The sequence below is a fragment of the Pan troglodytes genome, chromosome 1 (genome assembly GCF_028858775.2).
Source record: "Pan troglodytes isolate AG18354 chromosome 1, NHGRI_mPanTro3-v2.0_pri, whole genome shotgun sequence".
In the NCBI taxonomy this organism is placed as follows: Eukaryota; Metazoa; Chordata; class Mammalia; order Primates; family Hominidae; genus Pan; species Pan troglodytes.
The window spans coordinates 138,052,717-138,071,064 of record NC_072398.2 but is presented as its reverse complement, the minus strand read 5'-3'; the positions used below and the strand labels follow the sequence as shown (position 1 = coordinate 138,071,064).

Below are 18,348 nucleotides of genomic sequence, written 5' to 3'. Positions count from 1 at the left end.
AGATCGCACCACTGCACTTCAGCCTGGGTGACACAGTGAGACTATCTCAAAAAAAAAAAAAAAAAAAAGAAATTATAATTGAAACTGGGTGTCACTTGATGGTTCATTATACTTGTTTTGTCTACGTTTGTAATTTTCTATTATAAAAAGGAAAAATATACGTAGTATTTTATTATATATATAGTAATTCTCTTTATTATTTATCCTATATAGTAGTTGGGAATGTAGAAGAATGAGGTTTATATTACTGCTTATGTTAAAACATTGGAAACATCCTAAATGTTCCTCCATTGGGTAATGGTTGGAAAGCAGTTTAGCAGCTGATGAAAACATTATTTTATGTGCTTTTATTTTATATTTACGTAACAGATGGAAATTACATTGTTCAAGATACATTGTTATGTGAGAAAATTTATAGAACAATATATATAATGTCCTATATTTTATTAAAAACATTTATATGAATTATAAATATGTAGTACAAATAAGAATCAGGAGATTAACTTTTTTGTGGGAGGAGATTGCGTGGAGCATTTTCATTTTTAACTATATGTTTCTATATTATTCTAACATCAGCATGTTTACCTTTGTAATCAGAAAGGAAGTAATAAATTCTAAAATTAGAAAAATTAATTTGACTTCTAATAAAGGTCACATTCTAGCAAAGAGGGAAGTAATCAGTGATAGTAATGGGGTGGGGGGAAACTGCATAGAGGAAAACCCTTAGGGGAGGAAAATGTGCAACGATGTTTATCCTACTTACGTTTGAGTTGTGACATTATGGGTAATTTACTCTTTTCTTGCTTTGTTTTCTGTAAGATTTTTTTGGGCAGAAAAATTTTAAAAGAAGATACTGCTTTTACACGTTATTTATGTATGTATTTTTTGGTTTTTGTTACAGGTTGTCTAGGCTGGAGTGCAGTGGTGAAGTCATGGCTCACTGAAGCCTCTACCTCCTGGGCTCAAGTGATCCTCCCACCTCAGCCTCCTGAGTAGCTGAGACCACAGGCGTATGCCACTACACCCAGCCTTTTTTTTTTTGTAGAGACAAGGTCTCACTGTGTTGCCCAGGCTGGTCTCAAATTCCTAGGCTCAAGTGATCCTCCTGCCTCAGCCTCCCAAAGTGCTAGGATTACAGGTGTGAGCCACCATGCCTGGTACAAATGATCTCTCTATTAATGCAGTTTTATATAGGATTTATGTTTATGTGGGTAAAAGGTTGATGTGTATTTGTCTTAAATGTGAATGAAAGTAGAGTCTATTTTTTACTTAAAGCAAAACAGATGATTTGTTCTTAGAGACATTAGATTAAAAATGTACCCCGGGCGCTGTGGCTCAGGCCTGTAATCCCAGCACTTTGGGAGGCCGAGGCGGGTGGATCACAAGGTCAGGAGATCGAGACCATTCTGGCCAACATGGTGAAACCTTGTCTCTACTAAAAATACAAAAATTAGCTGGGCCTGGTGGCATGCACCTGTAATCCCAGCTACCCGGGAGGCTGAGGCACAAGAATTGCTTGAACCCAGGAGGTGGAGGTTGCAGTGAGCTGGGATCGTGCCACTGTACTCCAGCCTGGTGACAGAGCGAGACTCCATCTCAAAAAAAAAAAAAAAAAAAAAGTAGATAAAGATGAAAAGTTAAACTCTTTAAATATTGGTTAGACAAAAAATTTAACTCCTTAAATATAGGCGTTTCTTGACTTGAACTATATAAATTCTGCATAATCTTTCTGCCGTTTATGTATCATGCCCTATGCAGAGATTGAGGATACAAGTGTGAATAAGAGACAGACATTCTCGGCCGGGCGCGGTGGCTCACGCCTGTAATCCCAGCACTTTGGGAGGCCGAGGCGGGCGGATCACGAGGTCAGGAGATCGAGACCAAGGTGAAACCCCGTCTCTACTAAAAATACAAAAAGTTAGCCGGGCGTAGTGGCGGGCGCCTGTAGTCCCAGCTACTCGGGAGGCTGAGGCAGGAGAATGGCGTGAACCCAGGAGGCGGAGCTTGCAGTGAGCCGAGATTGCGCCACTGCACTCCAGCCTGGGTGACAGAGCGAGACTCCGTCTCAAAAAAAAAAAAAAAAAAAAGAGACAGACATTCCCTGTTTGGGGGGAAGTTGGTGGGTTATATTGAAGTGGGCCGAAGACTGAAAAGGGGAGGAGACTATAGGAGTGGAGACATTAAGCGTGTATAACTTTACCCTGAGGTTTGCTTGCAAATGGGAGGAAAGAGTAGGAAGTGGTGGGAACGGAGCACAAAGAATCAAGAGAATTTAGTTATTCTACCCCCCATCCCCAAGATCCTTGCAAGTTTTTAAGCATAGTTGAATGCTAATGGGAGGGTGCTCAGAGAGAAGATTTATTGAATGCTGGCTCTGGTTTGTATCCTATAATAAACTTCATCAAGTTATAATCTGTTTTGCAGTTGTAGTTTCCTCATGTAAAAAGGGATCTGTAAAATCTCATCTGCAAAAATATCTCTAAAGCAGTGATCTGAGTATTAAATTACCTCTATATATCTACTGCCTGGCACAGTATGTGGCTCATAATAGGGACCCAAAAATGATTTGTGAATGAATATGTTGAATGTTGTTTGTGTGTGTGTGTGTGTGTTTTTTTTTTGAGACCAGAGTCTTGCTCTTTTCGCCCAGGCTGGAGTGCAATGCTGCGGTCTCGGCTCACTGCAACCTCCGCCTCCCGGGTTCAAGCAGTTCTCCTGCCTCAGCCTCCTGAGTAGCTGGGATTACAGGTGCCAGCCATCACGCCTGGCTAATTTTTGTATTTTTAGTAGAGACGTGGTTTGGCCATGTTGACCAGGCTGGTCTCAAACTCCTGACCTCGTGATCCGCCCGACCCGGTCTCCCAAAGTGCTGGAATTACAGGCGTGAGCCACCATGCCCAGCCATGAATGTGTTGAATGTTTAATGTAGGGTTAGGGACTTGGTAATCTCAGTAATTTTTTCCTGGAGGTTTGACTGTGAATGGAAGGGAAAAAATGAGGAGGTGGTGGGAAGGGGGCATAAGGAATCAAGGGTAACTATAATTAGGTTAGGTCTCATTTGAGACACAGCACACCAGAAATATTAGGAGAAGCAGGGCATAAACACTAGGAGATGGAAAAATAAAAAAATGTTTGATACCTTATGACCTAAGGATGTGCTATGCAGCAGGAGTAGTACAGTGGAGAGTAAGACAGAGACAGACCTTGCCATCCTGAAAGAAGGGGATAATTTATTGAAATAATAGCAAAGCATATGAAACTGGGAATGTTTGCAATTTTTATTTTTGTACAGTTTCTACTTTGGAATTCTAGGTCTTAACACAGACCTGCCATGGCATTCTACTGCGGTCATTTTTCACCCATGATTAATTATTGTTCAGGCTTTGGCTATTTTTTTTTTTTTAACTGAAGGGATACAAAATCCCTCAAGTGAACACTGAACTTAAAGCCTTTTTTTTTTTTTGAGACAGACTTTTGCTTTTGTTGCCCAGGCTGGAGTGCAATGGTGCGATCTTAGCTCACTGCAACCTCCACCTCCTGGGTTCAAGACATTTTCCTGCCTCAGCCTGCCAGGTAGCTGGGATGACAGGCATACGCCACCACACCAGGCTAATTTTGTATTTTTAGTAGAGACGGGTTTTTTCTCCATGTTGGTCAGGCTGGTCTTGAACTCCCAGCCTCAGGTGATCTGCCCACCTCGGCCCCCCAAAGTGTTGGGATTACAGGCGTGAGCCACCGCATCCTGCCCCTTAAAGCTTTTTTCAAAGTTGATTGCTAATAGAGTTATTCCCATACTGTGAAGCCGTTAAATTGTTTCAAAGTCTGGAGAAAGAGGATTCTTACCCTCTCCTTGAGCATCCCTGATGATAATTCATTGTGATTCTTCCTGCATTTTTACTTCTGTTCTCTTGCACTGATCTTGTCAAACATTTAAACTTTTTAACCCCTCTAATTATACTACCAAAAGTGCCTTCTCCTCACAGCTGACTATGGCACAGAAAAAACAATGTTAGATAAAATTGCTTTGTGCCTTAGCATGAATCAAGGCAGCGGCATCAAACTGTACTTGTATTCTTCATTGTGTACTAACGGTAAAAAATATAAACACACACACGTACCCCCAAACCTTATTTCACTTAAGAATGTTTTTTGTTTGTTTGTTTATTTTTGAGATGTAGTTTTGCTCTGTTGCCTAGGCTGGAGTGCAGTGGTGTAATCTTGGCTCATTGCAACGTCCGCCTCCCAGCTTCAAGCGGTTCTCCTGCCTCAGCCTCCCGAGTAGCTGGGATTACAGGCACGCGCCACCATGCCTGGCTAATTTTGTATTTTTAGTAGAGATGGGGGGTTTTGCTATGTTGGCCAGGCTTGTCTTGAACTCCTGGCCTCAAATGATCCACCTGCCTCGGCCTTCCAAAATGCTGGAATTACAGGCATGAGCCACCGTGCTGGCCAGGTTTTTAATATGTGTGATAAAATAGAAATGGCATAAGGCACTTGTGCCATTGTTTGAGTTGCCAGCTGAACTAGCAGCTTTTTCATGGAACACCATTTTTACTTGAAACAGCCACTTAGTTCTGTATAAGGCAGGTATTTTCTTGAAGTGACAATCTACGTTTTATATTTACCTTAATTACCATTTTTTTTTCGTTTGTTCTTGTGAATTCAAGTTAGCATCTTGTGTCTGTCCTTCCTTCCATTTTTCTCTTTTCTTTTCTTCTTTTCTTTTGACAGGTTCTCTCTCTGTTGCTCAGGCTGGAGTGCAGTGGCACAATCACAGCTCACTGCAGTCTCGACCTCCTGGCCTCATATAGTCCTCCCACCCCAGACTCCTGAGTAGCTGGGACCACAGGCACGTGCCACAATGCCCGGCTAATTTTTATTTTTTAATTTTTTTAGAGACATTCTCCGTTTGTTGCCCAGGCTACTCTTGAACTCGGGGTCCTCCTGCCTCAGCCTCCCAAAGTGCTGGGATTACAGGCGTCAGCCATGCTGCACCTGGCCTGTGTCATTTCTTTGAAACAGTTGAAACAGTTTTGCTCCTACATACTTCCTTTATGCTATTATTGCCAAATATATTACATTTCTATATATTATGGGTCTAACAATACAATTATGTACATATTGTTTTATATACTTGCTTTGGAGGGAATATGCATTTATGCTGTCTTTTATAATTACTTTTGTTGGTATTCTTTGTGTGTGTGTGTGTGTGTGTGTGTGTGTGTGTGTGTGTGTGTATGTACATGTATTTGAATTTCCTTCTGGGTTTACTTACTTTCAATCATAGTAGTATTCATTGTAAGATGTCTCTGCTAATAACAAATTCAGTTTTTGTTTATCTGGGAGTTTGTATTTCACCTTCATTTTTGAAAGACAGTTTTGCTGGATATAAGATTCTCTGGTGACAGCACCCACTCCCTGCAGCCTGCTTACTTTGAATATGTCATCTCACTGCCTTCTGGCCTTTATTGTTTCTGATGAGAAGTCAACTGTTAATCTTATTGGGGTTTCCCTGTACGTGATATATTGTGTTTCTCTTGTTGCTTTCAAGATTTTTTTTTTTTTTTTTTTTTGCCTTTCAGCATTTTTACTATGATGTGGCTGGGTGTAGATCTCTTTGCATTTATCCTACTTGGAATTTGTTGAGCTGCTTGGATGTGTAGATAATGTTTTTCAGCAAATTTGGGAAGGTACCAGTTATTTCTTTGGATATCTTTAAAATATATTTCTTTCAAACTGAAACACTCTGTACCCATTAAACACTAACTCCCTATTCCCCATTCTTCCTAGCCATTGGCCGCCATTCTGTTTTCCATCTCTATGACTTTGAGTGTCTAGGCACCTCATATAAGTGGAATAGTTGTCCATTTTGTCTGGCTTATTTCACTTAGCATAATGTCTTCAAGGTTCATCCGTGTTTGAGCATGTGACAGGGTTTCCCAGAGTTTCTGTATTTTTAGATATTGAAATTAGATATTCCTAATACTTAGGAACTTTTTGAAACTTTTTTCTTTAATTTCCCTGCTCATTTTATTTTTACTAAACTTTTATGCTGTTTTTAGAATTATTATCTTATCTAGTTTTACATGTCACTGTATGTTTAATTAGTGAAAAATCTAATTTGGAAAAGTGAAACCAAACACTGCTTTGTTACCTTTAAGAAAGCTGATGGTGGTATGCTTTGCTGTTTATGGAATGTCTAATACATAAGTTATAATGTAATTTCACAGTATTTAATATATATTTTTTTCCTTTAAGTACTCTTATAGTGTACTTTCCTTTTTTTTTGTTTTTTTGTTTTTTGAGACAGAGTCTTGCTCTGTTGCCCAGGCTGGAGTGCAGTGGCATGATCTCAGCTCACTGCAACCTCCGCCTCCTGGGTTCAAATGATTCTCCTGCCTCAGCCTCCCCAGTAGCTGGCATCACAGGTGTGTACCACCACGCCCGGCTAATCTTTGTATTTTTTAGTAGACACAGGGTTTCACCATGTTGGCCAGGCTGGTCTTGAACTCCTGGCCTCAGGTGATCCACCCGCCTCAGCCTCCCAAAGAGCTGGGATTACAGGCATGAGCCACCGCACCTGGCCTTATAGTGTACTATTTGTCTATAATGTAATGAAATTGCTGGTTCTCAATGTTTTTTTTTTTAAACTCTCAGTCTGCATATTTGCTCAATTCAGTAGTGATTCCCTGTAAGGAGAAGGTCATGACTGCCCTTCCTTTGAGTGTGAAGAGTGTGAATAACACCACCTGTCCCTTGAAGTCACTGGTTAATGTGTCTTAACTGCATGTGGCATAATCAAGAGATTAAAATGTAATTCACTTTTATTCTTTACCTAAACCCAGTCATGAGATTCAAGACATTATTTGCTCATGACCATGGCCTGCATACCTCAACATAAAGCTGTTATTTTGATGGCAGCTGCCTTGAATGTGTTATCTTGGAGCGTTTGCTGAGTCTTGGCCTCACTTAGAGTAGGCAATGAATGGATATTGAGAATTGTTATCATTTTGTTTTAAACTGCTTTGTTTGGAGAGTATTTATGATTTGAGGTACTTTTTATATTTTTGTCTTAAGGTTTTTAACAAATTTAAAACTTTGATTAACATATAAAATATCCCACTGGTATAAAATAAGCTCTACAAGTAAGTCTTATGTATGGTCTTTTATTCTCTAAACAGAGACTCTACAGGGGCAGGTAATTCACTGGTCCACAAGCGGTCTCCTTTACGTCGAAACCAAAAGACCCCAACATCCTTGACCAAGCTGTCTTTACAGGATGGACATAAAGCCAAAAAGCCAGCATGTAAATTTGAAGAGGGTCAGGATGTCCTAGCTAGATGGTCAGATGGCTTGTTTTATCTTGGCACTATCAAAAAGGCAAGTTACTTTAATGTATCTTTTGCTATTTTTGCAGTAAGCATTTAATAATCTTAAATTTAACTTCATGTTTTTAATTTTAAGAGATCACCGTTAAGTATTTCTCTGTATTGCAGATAAACATATTGAAACAGAGCTGCTTCATCATATTTGAAGACAGTTCTAAATCCTGGGTTCTCTGGAAGGACATTCAAACAGGCAGGTGCTACTATTTCTCTTGAACATGATTTAAATTAAAATTTGATTTTCTTCAACTTGTCATATTATGATGTTGTCTGTTGATTACAGTGTATTTAGATAACTCAGTATTACTTCCGAGGAGAGGTTAAAAAATCAGCATAGTCGTTATTATAGACCATAAGAAGAACAAGAATACTCTAGAGGACAGATGCATCACTAATTTAAACCTGTAAGCTATGTTAAGACCCTTCTAAGAACTTTGAAGAAAAATCTTTAGTAACTAATCTCAGTAACGGTTTGGGATTCAATTCAACTGTTGCTTGCTTATATTTGTAGAAAGCAAGTGTTTATTGGGAGCATACTGTTTGTCAGATGATTTGGGAAATTAGGACATATAAAACTGATTTAGAATAATAGAAATATTCGTTAATAAGAATGGTTTAAAATTACCATTTAGTTATGGGTTTTTTATGTTTAAATGGGAAAATGAGGCTATATTTGTGTGCCAATAAAAATGAATAAAAGTATGCCTTGGTTTGGTTATAGGTATGCTTCTTGTGATGATTTCTATTATTAGAAACTATGATTGTTTCATGCTTTTAGCATCTGCTAAATATAGATGTTTTACCAGGTACCTCTTTCATGCAAAGTACTTTTAAAAATTACAATCTTTACTAAAAGCCTGAGTATTTTAGCTGTTCATTAAAGCCCTACTTTTGGTTTTCCTTTTGCTGGGTTAATAGGCCTACACTAAGACCCGTGTTTTGTGTATTCTCATAGAAAAGAGATAAATTTTCTCCCTAAAGGGTAGACACCTTGCCAAAGTATTTAACAATTGGGTTTTATATTTGAATACCAAGTTCAATTTTATGGTAGGTTTCTGCCATGTTTTAGTTCTTGACTTTACTCTTAATGTTTCTTAAAGAATAAAAAAAGTTTTGGTAAAGGAATTGGAATGTTCTAATTACCATCTGTATAGTTGGTACTCAGGGCTTAGGTGGGGAACTAAGTAGCTTTTACTCTGGTAAAATGTTTTTCTGGAGAAACTTTTTATGGTTCCTGGACTGATAAGTTTAAAGGACTAAAATTACATTTCGAATCTGAAATTGAGGAGCCAGAGAAAAGTGTGACTCATAAGATTTAAAGGGATAGGAGATCTCCAACACTACTAATACTGAGCAGATCTTACTACCCTGCACACAAAATTATTCTTTTTTCCTTATTTTGTAAACATAGGTCTCTCTGTAATAGCAGTGAAACATGTTATGCTGCTTTTTACTCCCCTTCCATTAGCTATGTGTTTCTTTCAGCTTTTAAAGATCTTTTGGAGTTTCCTGTGGATTTAATGTAATAGGTCTGTCTGTCCTTTTGTCTACTTCCTCCTTTCTACTTCTCTGCTTTTAAAAGTGGTAGAAAAGAAGAAAACCAATGTTACACAGAGATAGAAAGTTGTTGTGTGAGGGGTTCTGTAAGTGCTGCACTCAGTATGTCAGTTTAATGTTCTGTGGTTGTTCTTTCTTCACTGGTTCCTTTTGCTGTTCTTGGAATTACAAAGGATTGCTCCTGGTCATTTAACTCTTCTTAGCACCCTGATATTAGCACATATGAAACTTATAGTTGCTATAAAAATGAATAAATGAATCTGAAACCTGCGTTATGGCATATTTCAGTGAGGAGTGGGTTTAGTAGTTTTCTTCCCTGTAAGAAATCTGCCAATAATGTATATCAAAACTTAATAAATTATATTTGTCTAATGAGTTTCTTTTAAAAATTTTACATAAAGAAAAATATTAGTAGTTAACAGGGTGAAATATATCATGTTACAACTATTACATAAATGTAAGAGGGTTTTAAATCTTAGCATCTAATGCTGTTTTGGTTTCTGTGAAATGATATACTCTTGCATTGCTGGTGGCAGTGTAAATTTCTATTTTGGTGGTTTAGCATTTGCATTAAATGCAGAAGTTTATAATTATCTAATAGACTCATTTCTAGCAGTTTATTCATAAGAAGTAATTCAAAAAATACTAGGTGAAAAATGTTTCCTGAAGTTTATTTTAACAACAACAAAAAATTTGGTATTTCTAAGATGAAATGGCCAAGGCTTTCTAGTCAATTGGATTTAGAGTAAAGGAGACTATAGAAGATTACTAAGCTATATAGGAAGGTTCTTGTAAACTTGATGGTAAAAAATATATACATATATGTTTGATTTCACAAGTAAAAGTTAATTCCCAGCTTTCTCAGGATTGTTTCTTGGGTCACTACCCCCTTTTCTGAGGAATTGCCTTCCCCATGATTAGTCCAGTTAGTTACAGTGAGAGTCAGGTCAGGCACCTACCCTAGCAGGGCTGTTGTTCCATTTCCAGGGAATTGTAAATTTTCACAGAGAGTTCCCAGGCTTAATCTGGTTGCTCTCCTGATCGGAACCATAAACCCAGAAGCTATGGGAGACCACCTTCAACGAAGTGTACCAAGAAGCAAACAGCTGGGCGCAGTGCCTTATGTCTGCAATCCCAGTGCTTTGGGAGGCCCAGGCAGGAGGATTGCTTGAGCCCAGGAATTTGAGACCAGCTTGGGCAACACAGGGAGATTCTGTCGCTACAAAAAAAAAAAAAAAAAAAAAAAAAATAGGCATGGTGACACACACGCCTGTGGTTCCAGTTACTTGGGAGGCTGAGGTGGGAGCATTGCTTGGGCTTGGGAAGTCAAGGCTGCAGTGAGCTGTGGCTGTGCCACTGCACTCCAGCCTGGATGACACAGCAAGACCCTATCTGAGGGGAAAAATAAAAGGAAGCAAACAAAGCAGAAGAGAGAGGATGAGAGACCAGAACAAACAAATAAATAGCAGAAATACAAAAGACAGATTTCTCCCCCTCCAAAAAAAGAAAAACAGTTGGTAACCTGTATGTCCGAGAGTAGAGTAATAATGAAGTAAATTGGGTTATTTCCACTAGATGTAATACTATGCAGCTATTAGAAGTTACAATTTTGAAATGAAAAATGATTTTCATTTTCAATTTTGAGTGAAAAATGCTTTTGATAGAAGAAATATTACATAGTATTGATGAAACATCTCGTAGTGGAGAGAACATGGATTTTGGCACATCTGGGTTTGAATCCTAGTCTTGATGTTTTCTCAGGGTCTTTGGGTTAGTTACTTTGTCTGAGCCTCAGTTCTTCTCTATAAATAGATATTTATAAGTTAGTTGTAGAATTAAACAAAATATATCAAGATCCTACACAGTGCTTGGCCCATAGCACAAAATTATAAGTTTTTATTGTTGTTATGTATATAAAGGGTGTGTATTGTGAATTTGACTCTGTTGAAACAGACAAGATGAGAATACTGGAAATGATAATGTGTTAGGGTGGTAAATTGTATTATAAATTTTGTGTGATTTTTTTTTTTAAGAATAAAAATGTCTAAGGAAGAAATGCTTCACTTGTTCTGCTAAAAAAAAATTAATAATTTTAGGACCCCCAAATTTTGTTGAAATGATATTTTGTTAGGGTACATTATTGGATACCATATTTTCAGATTTCAGAAGCTAGAGATTAAATAATTGGTGTTCAACCTGTTTAATAAATTAGTAAGTAAAAGGAAATGCTCTGAATTGAGCGAGAAAGAGGTAGTTTACTTATCTTCCTTGCTTTTTTTCTTTAATTTCATGATATTAGTGGTGTAGGATAAGTGAATGTATGTACATGAATAGATAAGTATTCTATAAAGTAGCTCTAGTGTTCACAAACCTCCTCTACCTGCTGTCGCCCATCCCTCATCTCCACCTTCACCTTTAAGAGTGGGAATATGAGAAATGAGTAATAAGGGAAGATGCTCAAGAGCAATTTAAATTATGCCTTCTGCCAAAAAGCAGATTAAATTATGAAAGTAGACAGGCATGTTAAGTTAAAGGTAGAAAGAACACAGAGAGCAGAGAGATACCATTCGTGTACTTTGTCTTGTGAAGCATTATGATGTACTTAGCAAACATTGCGCATATGTGCTGCTCACTGAGTCATAAAAGTGGTTTTGTTTTATGGAATTTTTTATGACTCTTTTTTAATATGTTTTAAATATTTTAGGAGCCACTGGAAGTGGGGAAATGGTCTGTACAATATGTCAAGAAGAGTATTCAGAAGCTCCCAATGAAATGGTTATATGTGACAAGTGTGGCCAAGGTAACCATTGATTTCTTTTAATCTTGTTACATACTGAATGACTATGTTGAAGATTAATGACTAAAAATACTTTACATTGATAATTTGAAATTATCCTTTTTATTAATTATATTAATGTAGGAAATATTGCTAAAATGCATTCTTGAAATTGTGTTGAAAGTATTAATGAAACCGAATTTGCTTTATGCTTTTTTTGATATTAAGGATATCATCAGTTGTGTCACACACCTCATATTGATTCCAGTGTGATTGATTCAGATGAAAAATGGCTCTGTCGGCAGTGTGTTTTTGCAACAACAACAAAGGTATATTTTAAGTGTTTTGGGCTAAAGCTCTGATGGAATTTGTAAGACATTATCAACATAATGATTGTGTACACTGAAAGTTTGTTGGAATGAAATGAGCAATGAATGCTGGGTAGAAAGAGGTGCTATTTATTTGACTAATGATGCTTAAGTGACTTTTTAATGATGCTTTCACTTATTTGATGATAGTAATACGGGAATTGGTGCAGTAATTTGAAAGAAGAAAAGAAAAATAGAGATTATTATTAATCAGACAGTTTGTGATATGGTAAAAGTTTGGAAAGGAAATTTCTCCAGAAGTGTCAGAGTCATTTTTAAAGTATAGAATTGTGTTTAAAATTTTAGCCTTCACTCTTTCACATTTTTTTCCCTCTAATGTAGAGGGGTGGTGCACTTAAGAAAGGACCAAATGCCAAAGCATTGCAAGTCATGAAGCAGACATTACCCTATAGTGTGGCAGACCTTGAATGGGATGCAGGTCATAAAACCAATGTCCAGCAGTGTTACTGCTATTGTGGAGGCCCTGGAGAGTAAGTAAATACAGTTATGTAATTCCCTTTAAGTAATTTTTATTTACTTGCCTTATCTATTTTTCTTGATTATGGTGTGTGAGTGATGGTGAATTGCAACTGCATGAACACATCAGTGAAGAAAACCGGGGGGAAAATCTATTATTTTCATAAAAAAATAATTTTCATCTAGTTTTTGATCATATCCACACATTAAAATATTTGTATAAGTCTTATATTCTGGAAATTTAAAGTGAATTATAAATATTGTCATAAAATTAACTATTGAGGGAAAACATTTACTGCAGGGGCCCAGTATCAGTAGTTTCATTGGATGTCATATTTAATGTGATTGACCATTTAGAAACTGGTATATTTAATATTATAATTTAAATGGGAGAGTAAAAGACAAGTTTTTTTAGACATAAAATCAACATGGAACTTTTTCACAGACAGATTACTGCTTTCTTCTATGTATTTTCATTTCTTTCTTAAAGTGATAGGGCACAGATTGTAGTGCAGTGACATGATCATAGCTCACTGCAGCACTGAACTTCTGGGCTCAAGTTATCCTCCTGCCTCAGCCTCCGAAGTAGCTAGGACCACAGACACGTGCCACTACACCTGGCTAATTTTAAAAAGTATTTTTTTTTTTGTAAAGACAGGTTCTTGCTATGTTGCCCAGGCTGTTCTTGACTCAAGCAGTCCTCCTACCTTGGCCTCCCAAAGCTGGCTGGGATTACAGGCCTGAGCCATGCTGGCCTGGAGTAGCATTTTTATTTTCTTCCAGAACTTTTTCTTTGCATATACAGCTTGGCCAGCTGTTTGGTGCAAGAGGCCTAGCTTTTGGCCTATCTTGGCTTTTGACATACCTTCCTAACGTTTGATTTAAATTTAGAGACTTGTGACTCTTCCTTTCATTTGAACACTTTGAGGCCATTGTAAGATTTTTTTTTTTTTTTTTTTTTTTTTGAGACAGGTTCTTGCTCTGTTACCTCGGCTGGAGTGCAGTGGCATGGTTATAGCTCACTCCAGCATTGAACTGGGCTCAAGCAATCCTCCCATCTCAGCCTCCTGAGTAGGTAGGACCACAGGCATGCGCCACCACACCCTGCTAGTTTTTTAAGTTTTTTTGTGGAAATGGAGTCTTGCTATTTGTCCACGTTGGTCTCCAACTCTTGGCCTCAAGTGATTCTCCTGCTTTGGCCTCCCAAAGTGCTGGAAATACAAGCATGATCACCACGCCTGGCCCCCACTGTAAGATTATTAATTAGCCTAATTTCAATATTGTGTCTCAGGGAATAGGAAGCTTGAGGAGAGGGAGAGGGATGGGGACTGGCTGGTTGATAGTAGTCAGAACACATGCAACATTTAGTGATTAAGTTTGCCATCTTAGGTGGGCACGGTTTTTGGTGGCCCAAAATAGTTATAGTAGTAACATCAAAGATCACTGATCACCATGAAAGATACAATATTAATAATAATGAAAAAGTTTGAAATATTATGGGAATTTCCAAAATGTGACACAGAGACATAAGGTGAGCACATGAACCTAGAAAAATAGTGCTAATAGACTGAATCAAGGTATAGCTCTGTTTGGAAATGGTGCCTTTTATTATTTTCTGATAAAGATAACCGTATCAAAGTTTGGAAATGGTGCCTTTTATTATTTTCAAATAAAGATAACCATATCAAAACCACATACTAGCTGGGTGTGGTGGTGGGTACCTGTACTGCCAGATACTTGGGAGGCTGAGGTGGGAGGATCCTTTGAACCCTGAAGTCCAGCTTGGTCAATGTAGCAATGTAGCCCTGTCTCTTAAAACAAACCCAAAATCCATGTGCTAACTGAAAAGAGAAGATATATTTCTTAGATGAAGATTCAATTTTAGCATCTTTAGCTTTCTCAAACAGATCTATAGACCATACATTGAAATACAGCTAAACCTGTCAAAAAGCCTTTATACCTGGTAGAGTCTTAGATTAGATTTATGATAATGTTAAGCAGGTTTATTAAATCGTTATATTCTTTTTATTATAGCTGACAAGAATAATAGAAACACAGTAAAGATATGAAGTGGAATGTTTATAATCTGAAAGCTGCCTAAGGCCATTTGATATCTGGGGCAAACAACAGTACCTCTGAATCTGACCTCTCCTGGGGTTTAGAGAGTTGATGTGAAAAAAAGCCCAGAGGCCTGGCATGGTGGCTCTCGCATGTGATCCCAGCATTTTGGGAGGCCGAGGACAGAGGATCACCTGGGCCCGGGAATTGGAGACCAGCTTTGGCAACACAGGGAGACCTCAGTTTTACTTAAAAAAAAAAAATTTGCCTAGCTTGGTGGTGCATGCCTGTGGTCCTAGCTACTTGGGAGGCTGAGGTGGGAGGGTCACTTGAACTGGGAGGTTGAGGCTGCATGAGCCATGGTCATGCTGCTGCACTCCAGCCTGGACAACATAGCAATACTTGCCTCTTTAAAAAAAATAGCCTAGACTTGTGTTTTAACAGAGCTCATTTGACTAGTGTAGGAGCCAGGCATTTTTGACTAGAAGTAGTAGTGTATCTTTCAAGAGCTTATAAAATTTCGTGAATAAAAGAGAGAAGAGGGATGAAATAGCTGATACTATAAGCCTTTTTGGGAAAGGAAATATTTACAGTAAGTATAGTAGAAATGTGATGCTTTAATTAGAACAGTATTGTGGATTAGGCCACTTTTTTTTTTTTTTTTTAAAGAAATGAACCTTTCCCTTAAGACAGGAATTTTAGTGTTAACTTTTTTGTTTTTTTTAATAGCTGGTATTTGAAGATGCTACAGTGCTGCAAATGTAAGCAGTGGTTTCATGAGGCTTGTGTGCAATGCCTTCAAAAGCCAATGCTATTTGGAGACAGGTGAGAAGGGCATTTGAACTTGACTGGCTGATTTTTGTCACTTTTTAATTGTGGTTATATTTGCGATTTCAGATTTCCTAAAGATAGTTTCAACAGTGATTTGGAAAGGGGTTGTCTCAGAGGGAAAATATTAAATAATATACTTAAAATACACGTAATTTTTATGCTTTTGGATTTTATTCCAGAATGCTTTTAAGTATTGTCAGTGATTACATTTGCTCCTATTGACCCATAGTACTCTAAAGTATTCTCATTGGTACCTTCCTTTAAAGAACCTCAGAGGGATAGTATTAGAATTGGAAAAGACCACAGGGCCTTGTTAAAGACACAACTATACTTTAGATATAAAAAATTTGTAAAAGCAGACTTAATGTACTTTCTATATTAGAAGAATGCAGGGTAGCACAGTGAGCTCCAGGAACAAAAAGCTAGACCACTAAGTTTGACATCTGAAAACCTGGTTTTAAAAATCTTGGCTTATGCCACTTAATTTTCTTTCTGACCTTAGGGAAGTTCACTTGTCTCTTTCGGGCTTATTATGTTATTTTGAGCGTTGAATTAAACTCTGTATGTGGGGGCAGCCATCACAATTCCTGGCACACACAAGCGATTAGTAAACTATAAGTACGTGTGAGTCTGTGTGTGAACTTTGAAGGTCTCCAATGGTTAAAAACAAAGATCCTTTCTCTTCACATATGAACTGTTTCATTATTTGTTATTGGAAAAGAACTTCCTTCAATCACAGAAAGCATTATAATTTAAATTATATTTTGTTTTGAGTATCAGTCTTTATATCAGCTGTAGGTTACTCACTTGGTAAATATTAGCTATAATTGTTAGTTTATCTCTGATTACTCAGTATAAAACTTTTTCTTTTTTTTTTTTCTTAGATTTTATACGTTTATATGCTCTGTCTGCAGTTCTGGACCAGAATACCTCAAACGTCTACCATTACAGTGGTAAGTGTGGACCTTTCTGTTAAAAAAAAGAAAAGCCATTTTCTTAAACCTACAAGTTGAAACTTTCTATATACATTTACTTGGCTTAAGTAAAAATAGGTTATTTATGCTTGGCTTTATTTCTTTTATTTATCCTCATGCCTGATATCATCTTCACTAAGTAACATCCACTTGTATTGCTAAATTAATAAGGCTGTTCAGTGTTGAATGTTATAAATGAAACTTTCAGATATCCTTTAGACCTAAATTCTTACTCATATTTCTAGTTCTTTTGAACCTTCAGAATAGCATACAGTAGAAGAGAGATAGGTATAACAAATATGCTAATTTCTGCTTCAATGTAGTAATTCTTGTGTGTTGGAAGTGTGATGAATTTTAGAGGTTTACTAATAAAATGCTTACAGTAAGTACTTACAAATCTTTGTTGTATTTTACATATTTTATCAACAGATAGGATTTAACCCATGAATCAAATAGTTTGGTTAAGTATGGTATATTCTGTAGCTTATATCCGGAAGTGAAAACACAAAAATCTTGATTTTAAGTTATATTTTTTTAAAGCCAGACCCTCTTTGAATGCACTTGAAGAAGTAATTCGTGGCCAGGCGCGGTGGCTTTCGCCTGTAATCCCAGCACTTTGGGAGGCCGAGGTGGGTGGATCTCCTGAGGTCTGGAGTTTAAGACCAGCCTGGCCAACACGGTGAAACCACGTTTCTACTAAAAATACAGAACAAATTAGCCTAGCGTGGTGGTGGGCGCCTGTAATCCCAGCTACTCGGGAGGCTGAGGCAGGAGAATCGCTTGAACCCACGGGGCGGAAGTTGCAGTGAGCTGACGTTGTGCCATTGTACTCCAGCCTGGGCAATCAGCGAAACTCTGTCTCCAAGAAAAAAAAAAAAAAAAAAAGAAGTAATTCATATATCTTCTAGTTTATAGTTGCTATTCAGAATAAGTGAATGTTTAGTCACTATTTTCTAGTTATTTTTATGTGTAGTGATTTATTGTATTGTGAATATGACTATCCACCTAAATATTTCTCTTTGCATTTTAAGTACTGTTTTATAAGGAAACCGTGATTTTTTAACAGTAACCAAAAACATTGTTTTGTGTATTTGATTATTTTCGGATTCCAGGGTAGATATAGCACACCTATGCCTTTACAACCTAAGTGTTATTCATAAGAAGAAATACTTTGATTCTGAACTTGAGCTTATGACATACATTAATGAAAACTGGGATAGATTGCACCCTGGAGAGGTAGGTGGTCTGAGAACTAACTTCAGTAGCTACTTGATGTCTTTTTTGTTTTGTTTTGTTTTTCAAAAAACAACTGAGACACATGTATAAGTCAGACAACTAAAATAGAATTTTATTTTTAGTTCTGGGGACAAATAAGTTTGGTATGGATATCAGGACCAGCCTTCTCATCCTCCTGTGTGTTTGTTGCCTGTTGACTCTGGAAATTTGTAGAAGGAGGAGGTATATTATTTGATTCTTTCATTTTCTGAAGTGAAAATCATTGTAGTTAAAGATAGAAGGGAGGGAGAAATCTTTAGTATTGGGTATCTTACTCGTAGTTCAACCTCCTTTTCTTGTAAGTTTTCTATAAACTTAGAGATATAACCAACATTCTTCCTTCCTCTCTTGTTGGTACTCCTTTATATATTTCTGACTTGTAGGAATGGTGGGATCTAATAATATTGTTAGAAAAATGAGTTGTAGAGTGAAGCTGCCTGAATAGAAAATTATCCCCTCTCATTCTGACATCTCATTTTGCTTCTCATTTTTGAAGTGTAACTACCTATGCTGGTTTACAGTCTTTTTTTAAATGAATTTAAAAGTAACGTGTGTTCATTAAAGAAAATTTTGAAACTAATGAATAGCAGAAAGAGAAAAGTAACTACAATAAGTTTAATAGTTAGGGACCTTATTTTTAGCTTTTA

At 37.2% G+C, this 18,348-nt stretch overlaps 1 protein-coding gene across 8 annotated transcripts in view; it reads left to right on the top strand.

The window, feature by feature from the left end:
• Positions 1-18,348, top strand: part of MTF2 (metal response element binding transcription factor 2) — a 60,029-nt gene that overhangs the window by 24,005 nt on the left and 17,676 nt on the right. For 2 of the 8 annotated variants that reach the window (XM_513565.8, XM_001153874.7), the window contains exons 2-9: positions 7,182-7,380; positions 7,497-7,578; positions 11,647-11,742; positions 11,947-12,047; positions 12,429-12,577; positions 15,351-15,446; positions 16,337-16,405; positions 17,539-17,662. In XM_513565.8, coding sequence (XP_513565.2) covers positions 7,182-7,380; positions 7,497-7,578; positions 11,647-11,742; positions 11,947-12,047; positions 12,429-12,577; positions 15,351-15,446; positions 16,337-16,405; positions 17,539-17,662 — 916 coding nt within the window. Of the gene's footprint in view, positions 1-7,181; positions 7,381-7,496; positions 7,583-11,646; positions 11,743-11,946; positions 12,048-12,428; positions 12,578-15,350; positions 15,447-16,336; positions 16,406-17,538; positions 17,663-18,348 lie in introns of all 8 variants that reach the window. The other 6 variants (XM_063816750.1, XM_063816759.1, XM_063816752.1 and 3 more) reach the window with 6 other exon arrangements.